This window comes from Stegostoma tigrinum, chromosome 16, assembly GCF_030684315.1.
Source record: "Stegostoma tigrinum isolate sSteTig4 chromosome 16, sSteTig4.hap1, whole genome shotgun sequence".
NCBI classification, from domain to species: domain Eukaryota; kingdom Metazoa; phylum Chordata; class Chondrichthyes; order Orectolobiformes; family Stegostomatidae; genus Stegostoma; species Stegostoma tigrinum.
The window spans coordinates 57569237-57581459 of NC_081369.1; the positions used below are offsets into that span (position 1 = coordinate 57569237).

Sequence of the window (12223 nt, forward strand, 5' to 3'; positions counted from 1 at the left end):
TGTGTTTGATTCAGCTCTACACCTTGTTATCTCAGATTTTCCAGCATTAGCAGTTCCTATTATCTCTTTAATAAATTAGGGTAGACAGCAATCCAGAATCCTAAGCTGATGTTCTGGGGACCGGGGCCTGAATCTATCCATTGTAGATGGTGAAATTTAAATTTAACTTGGAGAAAAAAATAATAATTCTGGACTGAAGTGGTTTCAGAGATATCAGGAACTGCAGATGCTGGAGAATCTGAGATAACAAGGTGTAGAGCTGGATGAGCACAGCAGGCCAAGCAGCATCAGAGGAGCAGGAAGCCTGACATTTTGGGCCTCGACCCTTCTTCAGAAAATATCACAACAGCACTTCATATTTATCACATTACCCATTGGCATGGCAAGCAGGACTTTTTTTTTTCGGCTTAATAGAAACAATTCTGAGAATTCTTCCAGGATTGGGGAACTTCAGGTAGGTAGGCCGACTGAAGAAGTTAGGGCTAGTAGGAACTGCTGATGCTGGAGAATCTGAGGTAACAAAGTGTAGAGCTGGAGAACACAGCAGGCCAAGCAGCATCAGAGGAGAGGGAAAACTGATGTTTCAGGCCTGGACCCTTCTTCAAAAATTCCTGAAGAAGGGTCCAGAACCAAAATGTCAGCTTTCCTGCTCTTCTGATGCTGTTGACCTGCTGTGTTCATCCAGCTCTAAACCTTGTTATCTGCAGAGAAGTTAGGATTGTTTTCTTTAGAGATGAGGAAGTTGAGAGGAATAGAAATATTCTAATTGATGAGGGGCCAGGCCAAAAGGATCAAAACCATGAGGGAACAAATAATTGGCAAAAGAGAGAATAGTGGCACGAGGAAATCCCTTTCTGTGCAGTAAATAGTTGGGATTTGGAATAAACTGAGGGTCTGATAGGGGCAGTGTCAACGGAGACCTTCAAAAAGGGAAACGGGTCAATATCTAAAAAGGAAAAATGCAGGGTCATGTGAAAAGAAAGGTGAGTTGTTTTACAGGTCAGCACAGCCCCCACAGGCCAAATAACCTTCTATAACCATTCTATGATGATAAGATTCAGTGTTTTGTTTCATAGACATGTTGTTTAATAATAAATCAAATTCTCACTGGTTAGCAGTTCACAGCAGGGTCACTTTATAGGTTATTTACAGAGAAGGAGTTTCTTAGCTGGAGGGAAAGAAGAATCACAGTTTGTCTTGGCATCCAGTTAACATTCTAGCTGTCAATCAAACTCTATCCGAGAGTCAAATTATCTGTTATTTTAGGTTCTTCAACTCTACAGACCGTCTCGTGTCAGAAATGGTGGACATTAAACTTTAAGACTTCTGCAAATATTATATGAAACTAAACAGATCAGACTAGCAAAAACTAAACTTGGGGTTAAACTACTCTCGCTCCTTCACTCTTTTGCTCTCTGTCTTTCACACTTTCTACTCTGTTGGCTGCCTCTTTTCCCTTCTCTCTCTCTTCACCAGTCTCGTTTCTCATTTGTCTGATTCTTTCCCCCCATCTCCTCTAACTCTCTTTCTGTCATTTCCTTCTCCATCTCTCTTTACGCCTCTTTCAGTAAATCCCTTTGATCTCTCTTGGTGTATCTCCATTTCTGACACCCTTCCTATCTGTCTGATTTCCTCCTTCTGTCAGGACCTATCTCTTGCAACTTCCTCTTTTTCTCATCCTTTCCAACTCCTCGCTCCGGTCTTTGTGCTGGCCATCATTGCACTCCACTGGCACCATTGAAGGAGCAGAGTGAGAGGTTAACTACAGCAGACAGCCTGCCCACTGCTTTTCAACTGGTCCCTGTGCTCTCCATGATATTACCAGGGGTAGAGGGCCACCCTGCTCCACAAGTTTTACCCACATTTTCCCCTCCAGGTCAGCCACCTCCTTTATCCAGTTGAAATCCTATCACCTCACTGCCCTATTTTCCAAGGCTGCTGGCTTGGCTGTAGCAGGAATATCTGGACCCTACCTCCATAGATTAAATTGTACAGTGCCAGAGAAATTTTGAACTCTGGGCCGACAGTGTCTTCTATCTTGGATTCCCTTTGGGAAGGGCATTTTTTTTTCATTTTGTCCATGAGAGGTGACTCTGGCTGGCTATATCAGTATTTATTAAGAGTCAATTCCGTTCCTGTGGATCTGCAGACTCATATATAGATCAGGTCTCCTTAGAGTAAAGGGAAGACCTTTCAGAACAGAGATACGGAAAAACCTCTTCAGTCAGAGTGGTGAATCTATGGAATTCACTGCCACAGAAGGCTGTGGAGGTCAGGTCATTAAGTACATTTAAGACTGAGATAGATAGGTTCAAGGGGTTCAAGGGTTATGGGGAGAAAGTAGGAGAATGGGGTTGAGGAACTTATCAGCCATGATTGAATGTCAGAGCAGACTTGATGGGCCAAATGGCCTAATTTCTGCTCCAATGCCTTATATTCTCATGGTCAGATGAGAGAGGCTGGTTTCCTTCCCTAAAGGAGATTAGTGACCCAGGTGGGGATTTATGGCTATCAACCTTGGTTACATGGTCGCTGTTGCATTAGCTTACTTTATAAATGTGAGATATTTACTGAATGCATCATCTGCCATGATGGGATTTAAACTAGGATGGGATTTCCCTCAAACATGAGATTGGGGTTCTAGATCACTCCATCAGTGACATTAAAACCTATTGCATCCAGTGCTTCCGATGTGGTTTTCTCTATGTTGCTGAGACTAAACGTATGCTAGGTGACTGTTTCGCCAAGTGTCTCCACCCAGGCCTGTAATGGCCAGCCCACCCTCCCGGTCACTGCCCATTTCAACTCCCCATCCCATTCTCCCTCCAACATGTCCATCCTTGGCCCCCATCAGTGTCTCGGCTACACCCAATGCAGATTTGAGGAGCAACACTTTATCTTCCACCTGGGCACCCTACAGCCCTAACAACTCAACTGTTGAGCTCTTCAATTTCAAATAACCTTCCCACCCATCCCCAACACCCCGCTACATCCCCAATTAAGCTAAGTAGTGGCTCAATGGTTAGCACTGCTGTCTCACAGCGCCAAGGACCTGCGTTCGATTCCACCCTCAGGTGACTGTCTATTTGGAGTTTGGACATTCTCCCCATACTTGCATGGGTTTCCTCTGGGTGCTGCAGTTTTCTCCAAGTCTAAAGATGTGCAGGTTAGGTGGATTGGCCATGCTAAATTTTGCCCCTTGTGTCCCGGGATGTGAAGGCTAAGTGGATTAGCCATTGGGGAGTACAGTGTCAGAGGGATTGGGTGGTGGGATGGGTCTGGGTGAGATGCTTATCAGGGGTTGGAGTGGACTCAATGGGCTGAGTGGCCTGTAAGGATTCTACGCAAAAGCTCTTGCTCATGATGGTAAGCATCTGGTAGGTCCTGGGGAATGATCCTGTGTTGTACTTCTCTTGTACAGGGCACTCAGTCAACCAGCTATACCTTGGTACTATGGAGCAGTCCACAAGCCTGCTGGTTTTAAAGTTACCAGCTTGTGAGCATGAGTGCAAAGAGTTAAGCTGTTTCAACACAATCACTCCACAGCAGGCTTTCTACTTAGTGAAGCACCAGCGAACTGATCTGTTGCCAACCAATGCAGAGCAGGTTAATAAATATTGTCAGCTGTAACTCGCGCTAACAAAATCTTGCTGCTACTGCATGTTAAGGAATTGTCCATCAGACCTTGTAAAACGCTTCTCATTTTACGTAAATTGGAGAGACTGGGCTATGAAGCAGAAACCACTTGAAAAAGGGTAATAAATATACTGGTGTTTTTTATTTTGCTTTTCACACTCAGTGGATGCTGCACAATGGCTTGCTGCCAGACAAAGTCATGTTGCTGATGTAGGGAGAGTGGCAATTGCTTTGTCTGCAGCAAGACCCCACAAACAGCAGTATGACCTGTGAGTAGGTCGATGATTTTCAGAGGGCTGATGGACAGACAGGGCTCGGTAGTCAGGACTTCAAGGGAGATATCTGCTGCTGTTCTTCAAATAGTGACACCCAGCTGAGAGGGCAAGTGGGCCAAAGGGATAACTGTCTCATCTGAAGGACAACACCTCTGACAGCAATATCCCCTCATAGTGTCAGGTTGCGTTCTGTACCTTGAGACTCTCAAGTGGAACATGAATCTTCCAGATCAAACAAGGAATGCTGTTACTGGGGCTTTGCTGACCATAAAGTGAGAGGTCTTGGTAGTTTTACAAAGCAGATCTGTTACTCACTTCCCTGCAGCCTCTTCTCTCCGCCCCCCCCCCCACCCTCTCTCTCTCTCTCTCTCTCTCTCTCTCCTCTCCCTGCCTCTTGCCCTTTTTGCCTCTCTGTCTCTCTCCCTCTTTACCTCTGCCCCTCCGCCCCTCTCTCCCTCCCTGTCTCTCCCTCTCTGCCCCTCTCTCCTGCTTTCCCTCACTCATTTGCCTCTCTGCCCCTCTGTCCCTCTCTACCTCCTTCCCTCATTGTCTCTCCCTCTCTGTCCTTCTCCCTATCTCTTTCTGCTTCTCTCCCTCTGTCTCCCACTCTGTCTACCTCTAACCCTCCCTTACTTCTTCTCTGTCTCTCTGTCCCCCTCTCATGCACGCATCCACTCTCATCCCTATCCTCACTCTCTCACTCTCCCATCCTCACTTTCCACAATCATGCTCCTTAACCCAACTCTGCTGTTTCTGACGTTTAACACTTTCATAACTTTTATTTTCAAATTTAGCTCAGGTTGTGTACGGTCCCTGCATTATAGGTAAAAAGCAGAACTGTTCTCAGGAACAGTGACTGGGACCTGAAGCAGTCTGCTTTCTCTCCACAGGCGCTGCCAGATCAGCTGAGTTTCTCCAGCAATTGTGTTCAAATCTCACCTCCTGCCATGTTCAGATTTGAATGTGGCTCAGCAGGACATTGCCTGAGTCACTGGATGTATAATCCAACAACAGCATCACTATGCCATTACCTCACTCCAATTAAGTTTTTTTCTGATGACGCCAGCACTGCGAATGGTTGAAGTTATGAGGTAAAAACAGAGAAAGAGCTGCAGGTCACTGCTTTGTTGCATGTGGCTTGGAAGCGAGTTCATGGGCAGCACTTGGTCATTTTCTCTTTTTCATTTATTTATTCAAAGTTGAGAACAAAAATGAGTGTATGACCGTAGATTTGGATTCACTTGGGATAGTTGGGCACGTCAAACTCTCTCACTCTCTTTCTCACTGGCTCGCTCTCTCTCTCTCTCTCTGTCTCTCAAGTTTTTTTGAAGCTTAGCTCTTGTGCTTGAGCCCAGCTGGGAAGTCTTTGGCTTCCTGCACAGCTGTATGCAGGCAGTTGGATGTCTGCCAACATTGTAATAATCAAATCAGTTCAGTCAACCTTGGGGAATGATTTAAGGTTTGCCCCGGGGAGGGATTGGAGTTGGAGAGGGGGGGGTAGGAGGGGTGGGGGTGTTGGTGCCTGGGCGCTGTGTGAGAGAAGCTTTTATAAATCAGGTAATTTGGAAGTAGTCCCTTTGTAAAGGATGAAATGCAAAAAAAAGATTTTTTTTAACAAATCAACTTTTGTGCCACGTGATGTTTACGTATTTAGTTGGGTGTCACATTGGGAGCATAATTGTCTTTTCCCATCTCTCTCAGTCCATCTCCTGTCTCTTCCCCACTATTCTCCTCTTGTTCACCCACAAGAGAATGAGGACAGGTCTGTCCAGCATGGTCAGTGACACGTTAGGCAAGTATGTATGTTGCTGCCAGGCAAAAAGAAAGACTCTGAACTTGATGTAGTGATTTACATAGCCTCAGGATACCTTAAAGCATTCAATAACTAATTAAGTGCTTCTGAAGTGTAACCGTTGTAATGTTCTGAGGAAATTTGAGAGACAGTGTTCAAAATCACAAAGTGTTTCAATGGAGTAAATAAAGGACAGTTGTCTGCGGTTCCAGATGGTTCAATAACCAGAGGGGACAGTTTTAAAGTGAATGGCAAAAGAGCTCGAAGATTCATGAGCAAAGTACTTCTACTCAAGCTGTTGCAATTTGGAATTCGCTGCCTGAAAGAATGGTGACAGTTGGAGCAATGGCGATTTTCAAAAGGGAGCCGAATAAATGCTGAAAAGGAAAGTCTGACGGAGGTGTGGGCACTGACGGGAGGATTGAGATTATTAGGAGAACTCTTCCTGACTGGTAGGCCCAAATAACCTCCACCAGTGATGTGAGGGCTTGTGCCTCTAACATCGCCGTGAATTTGCGGCCAGCAAGCTCCCACTGTGTAGACTAAATCATCTATTTTTGTTGAATTGCTGCCCAGACCACAGGGTGGTTGCTCCGTCTCTGCCTGGGTCCTTTCCCCACATCTGAGAGGGTAAGCAGGCCTTAGCTTGGTGTTTTAACTGAAAGGCAACACTTCTGATGCCTGTAGTCATGAACTGGAGTGTTAGTCTGGAATTCATGAGAACAGGGTTTTAATCCACAAGCTTCTGACTCCAAAAAAGCATGTACTTTACCAGCTGAGACATGACTGACACAAATGCAATGTTTGGCCTTTGTTGTGGTGTAGCCTCGCATGTTATCTCGGTTTGGGTATGAAGGCGAGGTAAAGTGGGTAGCTGACACAAGGGTGTCATGGCCCACCATGGAGAAGTGGAGAGCCACCAGCGTTGAGGAAAACAACAAGATTAAGTATTAACGGCTGTGGGTATTCACAGTTTGCCTGTGCTTGATTAACTCTTTCCTTTTTAAAAAGGTTGTGTGTGTGTGTGTGTGTGTGTGTGTGAGTGTGTGTGTGTAAGTGTGTGTGTGTGTGTGTGTGTGTGTGTGTGTGTGTGTGTGTGTGTGTGTGTGTGTGTGTGTGTATCTCAGACTTGTGTTCTCTGCTGTTCCTCAGGCCTCAGTACGGGGGAAAGTTCTGCCATGGCTCCAGCCGGCTCTATCAGATGTGCAACGTACAGGCCTGTCAACACAACGGCATCCTGTTTCGAGACCAGCAATGTGCTGAGTACAACAGCAAGCCCTTCAGGGGCTGGTACTACAAGTGGAAGCCCTACACAAAGGTCAATGGTAAATATTTGAATGTGGCCACTCACGCTTTGGGAAGAGGAACGAGTGTAGAATTGTGTTCCAGACTTGTGCACAGCTAAAGTACTAGGACATTCCATCGAATTTCACCATATTGCAGCAGACCATTTTCCTCCATTTTTCTTCCATTCACTCCACCAGCCTCTCCCCACACCTATGTTTACGTCTTGCACTATGTATAAAAGACCCATTCTGTCCCTTTCACACCTTAATTTGCACCCATTTTGCACCATCTTTCTCCACTATGAACAACCCTGTGTCTTTTTTTTACACTGGGCATCTGCCTCTGTCAAAAGTATCCAAAAAAAAGAATTCCAACACCTTTCAGTCCTGAAAAAGAGTCATAGTGGACTCAAAATTATAACTGTTTCTCTCTGCACAGATGCTGACACACCTGCTGAGTGTCTCCAGTGTCCTCTCAAATTTCCAACATCTGCAATATTTTGCATTTATTAGACCACTTCATCGAATTGATTCAAAAACAGAAATCGCTGGAAAAGTTCAGCAGGTCTGACAGCATCAGTCGAGAGAAATCAGAGTTCAGTGACCTTTTCTCAGAACGGATCACTCAGTTGATTGGTACTTGAGCTTCCTCCTACTCGACTTCATTTTATCGTCGTCAGCCACATTCCATTCTCCCTCACGTACCTCCTTCACTATTCACTTCACGTCCTCCTTAGGGGCAAACTCTACATTCTCACCACTGTCCGACTTGAGGCGTTTTTCCTTCACCCTTTTTGTATTTAGAAGAATATTTTGTATTAATGACCTCTTGTTTCGGGCTCCTACACATTCGGAAACGTTTTCCCTGGATCTACCTTGCTGAGATTTCATAATTGTAAAGTCCTTTGTGGTATTGCCCCCTCGCCCTTTTCTACTCGGGAGGAGTCACAGCAAAAATATTCCAAAATAAGAACTTAAGAAATGTGATCAGGAGTAGACCACAAGGACCCCCTGAAGCCGGTTTCTGTTATTCAGTATGTTTGGGGATAACCTTTTGCCTCAATGTCCCTCTGTCTTCCCCCTCCTCACCTCTCTGTTCCCTGAGACACCAAAGAAATACCCATCTCAGCCTTCCTGGGGAAAGGTAATGGCCTAGTGGTATTATCGCTCAACTGTTAATCCAGAGACCGAGATACCGTTCTGGGGACCCAGGTTCAAATCTCGCCACAGCAGGTGGTGAAAGTTGAATTCAATAAAAAATACCTGGAATTAACAATCTAATGATGACCATGAATCCATTGTCGATTGTCAGAAAAAACCCATCTTGTTCACTAATGTCCTTTAGGGAAGGAAACTGCTATCCTTACCTGGTCATGGCCTCCATGTGATTCCAGACTCACAGCAATGTGTTTGACTCTAACCTTCCCTCTGGGCAATTAAGGATGGGCAATAAATGCTGCCCAGTCAGCGACACCCTCATGCCATGAATGAATGAAAAGGGAAAAAAAAATACAATGAACGGTGGGAGATCCACAGCCCCTTGGGCCAACCGTGTTCGCCAAAATTATGTGCACTCACAAACCTGACTGTTTTCGATATGCTATGAGGTGTGTACCTGGTAACCTCTTTCTCCAAGCTCTGGTGAGTACAAACTTCTGCACTTACTTGACTTCATTGCAACTGAGGAAGTTCTTTGAGTGAACACCGCCACTGTCGGTGGTAAAACTTCACCAGATGGACCATCTCGTGAGAAGGCTGTATCGTATGTAGTCTTGTCATTCTGAAACATTTACAAAGCTGTATGATACCATTAGGTAGCCTGAGCGAGGCAGCCACATTTGCTGAGTTGTGGGGGTGTGGTGCAAATGGGGTTCAACTGAAAATGGGTCAGCAATGGAGACGCGGCTCAAACAGGAAAGGTCCATGGAAAGTTGGGCTGGGTGGAAAGGTCCAGCAGGGAATTGAACTTAAAGGGAATGGTGGTCTGGGGTCGCTGGATGGATCTTGGATTTGGAGGGAGAATGCAAAGGGAAGAATTGTAGAGACAGGGGCAAGGAGAACAAGGAAGGGTTGGGAAGGACATGTTGAAGTTGGGGACACCACTGGGAGTAATTTGGGATGCGACTTGCGGAGGAGGAGCAGGGAACTGAATGAGGTGTGGTGTAAGAGTTCGGTTCAGTATGGGCACCTGGATGGAAGTAGGAACAGGAATATAGAGGGAGCTAATGAATCAGCCAATAATCGCAGGGAGAGTTTGAAGGGATAACAGAAGAAAGGAGGAGAAAGCCATCTGCAATTGGTGGTGGTGGTGGGGCAGTGTGAGGAGGAATGTTTGCTCATCATGGAGTGAGTAGAGGGTTAAAGAGTCAAGGGAAATGTGTGGAATCACTGTCTTTCTGAAGATAATTTCCCACACAACTAGAGAAGAAATTACTTACATCTGCCAACAGGCAGTTCTGCAGCTGCTTGGGTAGGGGTTGCATCAATATGCCTCTGGCACTGAAGGTGACACCTGCGCTGAGTCCCTCGCTGTTGGTTCCTTTCAGTCTCCCAATGGACTGCCTATATGGGCATTTGTGACTTCACCAACACCGTTTGCAGGAAAGCAAAGCTATTGTCCAAATCACCATGTGCCCAGGGAATTGAGGACCCTGAGTCAGTGGATTTGCAGCCATTGCTGGATTGCCACAGCTTCAAGACTATTAACTGGATTTATGATGCTCAGTGCTCCCTTGCTGAGATATAAAGAGGCTACACCATCCAAATTGGCTGTCAAAACCCAAACATCTTTCTTAAGTTGCCAGTTTCCAGAGGACAGCAGAGAATGACAACCTTAGCACTGTGTGTATTTCTACATGAGATGTGCTCACTGAGGATGACCTTAGCATCTCAATGTAATCTACAAAACAAATATAAGTCCCTGGAAGTTTTACCAGATTGAAAGAGCCACAGCTTTATCATGCAAAATGTTTTAATTGTTATAATTCCAATGCAACAGATTCTGTCAGGTCATTTTGTGTTGACCCCCATAGCCAACCACTGGCCAAGCTACTCTTATCAGCTGGCCTGGTTCCTGTTGCCGTCTCTTAGGAAAAGCATTGCTGTTCTCTCCTGGACAGTCTTCAGGAGAATATCTCGGGAGGCATTGCTGAACCTGTGGTGCTGGTTTTGCCAGAATACCTGACATCTCCAAGAGTGGGAGAGGTTGATGATCATAGGGAGAGTGATGCTCCTGGGTTGCAGAGAGCTATGTGTGGTCCAGCTGCCTTTCAATTCAGTTTGAGCTCAGAAGGTTCAGCAGAGGGCAGTACACCCTGCCCATAATTTTTTTGAGCCATAATACCAGAAGACCATAAAATGCAAGGGCAGAATTAGACCATTCAGCTCAACAAGTCTGCTCTACAATTCAATCATGGCTGATTTGTTTCTCGACCCCATTCTCCTGCCTTCTGCCTGTAACCTTTGATCCCCTTACCAATCAGGAACCTATATATCTCTGTTTAAAATACACTCAATTACTTGACCTCCACAGCACTCTGCAGCAATGAGTTCCATGGATTCACTCCCCACTCTGGCTGAAGAAATTCCTCCTCATCTCAGTTCTCGAGGGTTGTCTCTTCACTCCGAGGCTGTGCTCTTGGGTCTTAGTCTCTTCTACCACTGGAAACATCATCTTCACATCTACTCAACCCAGGTTTCTCAGTATTTTGTAAGTTTCAATCAGACACCCCTCATCCTTTTAAACCCCATCAAACACCCCATAATCTTCATCCGCCTCTCATATCACAAGCCTATCATCCCCGGGATTATTCCTGTAAACCTCCTCTGGACCCCCTCCAATGCGAGCACATCCTTTCTTGCGCACAGGGCCCAAAACTGCTCACAATATTCCATATGTGGTCTGAACAGAGCCTTCACAACCTCAGCAGTACACCTCTGCTCTTGTATTCTAGCCCTCTTAAATGAATACTAACATTACATTTGTCTTCCTAACTGTTAACCTTAGGAGAATCCTGAAGTCGGACTCCCAAGCCCTTTTGTGCTTCAGATTTCTGAAGCCGTTTCCCATTTAGATAAGTGCCTACATTTCTATTCTTCCTGCTCAAGTGCATAAGCTCACACTTTCCAACTTCGTATTTTATTCGCCAAATCTTTGCCCATTCTCCTAGTCTGTCCAAGTCCTTCTACAGTTCTCTTCTTCCTCAACACTACCCATCCTATCTTTGTGTCATTTGCAAACTTAGCAACGTGCCCCCGTCCCTTCATCCGGATCATTAATGTACAATGTGAATAGTTGTGGGCCCAACACTGGGACATGTGGCTGTCATCCTGAAAAAGACGCTGTTTTATAAGAGATGACAAGGTGTAGAGCTGGATGAACACAGCAGGCCAAGCAGCATCATAGGAGCAGGAAGTCTGACGTTTCAGGACTAGACCTTTAACATCAGCCTTCCTGCTCCTCTGATGCTGCTTGGCCTGCTGTGTTCATCCAGCTCCACACTTTGTTATCTTGGATTCTCCAGCATCTGCAGTTCCTATTATCTGATACAAAGACCCTTTTCTCCCCACTTTCTCCCATCTGTCAGTCAGCCAACACCCGGTACATGTTGGTACCTTGCCCCTAACACCATGGGCTCATATCTTATTTAGCAACCTCCTGTGCAGCATTTTCTTAAAGATCTGCTGGAAATCCAGATACATCATATTCACTCACTCTCCTTTGTTTAACTTGCTTGTTACCCCTCAAAGAATTTTCACGGGTTTATCAGGCACAACCTCCCTTTGACAAAGCCCTAATAGCTTACCAGCAACCAAAGTCAGGCTAACTGGCCTATACTTTTCTGTCTTCTGTATCCCTTCCTCTTTTAACAGAAGTATTACGTTAGCCAATTTCCAGTCACTACGGCCCTCTCCAACTCGAGTGATGATTGAAAGATCACTATCAATACTTGTACCATCTCCTCAGGTATATCCTCTTCAGAACTCTAGGGCCTGGTCCATCCAGTCCAATGATTTATCCACCTTCAGACTGTTCAGCTTCCCCACCATCTTCTCCTCCCTGATCATCACTACACTTACCTCTGCCCCCGACTCTCTTGAAGTGCTGGTATGTTGCAGGTGTCTTTCACTGTGAAGACTGATGCAAGCTACCTTTCCAGTTCTTCCTCCATTTCTTTGCTTCCCGTTACTACTTCTCCAGCCTCATTTCACAGCAGCCCGAGATTCAGTCTTGT

General features: G+C 45.6%; 1 protein-coding gene across 2 annotated transcripts in view; it reads left to right on the top strand.

The window, feature by feature from the left end:
* adamts18 (ADAM metallopeptidase with thrombospondin type 1 motif, 18) overlaps nt 1-12223 on the top strand; it is a 290884-nt gene that overhangs the window by 166597 nt on the left and 112064 nt on the right. For both annotated transcript variants that reach the window (XM_048547165.2, XM_048547166.2), the window contains exon 13: nt 6856-7028. In XM_048547165.2, the coding sequence (XP_048403122.1) occupies nt 6856-7028 (173 nt within the window). The remainder of the gene's footprint in view (nt 1-6855; nt 7029-12223) is intronic.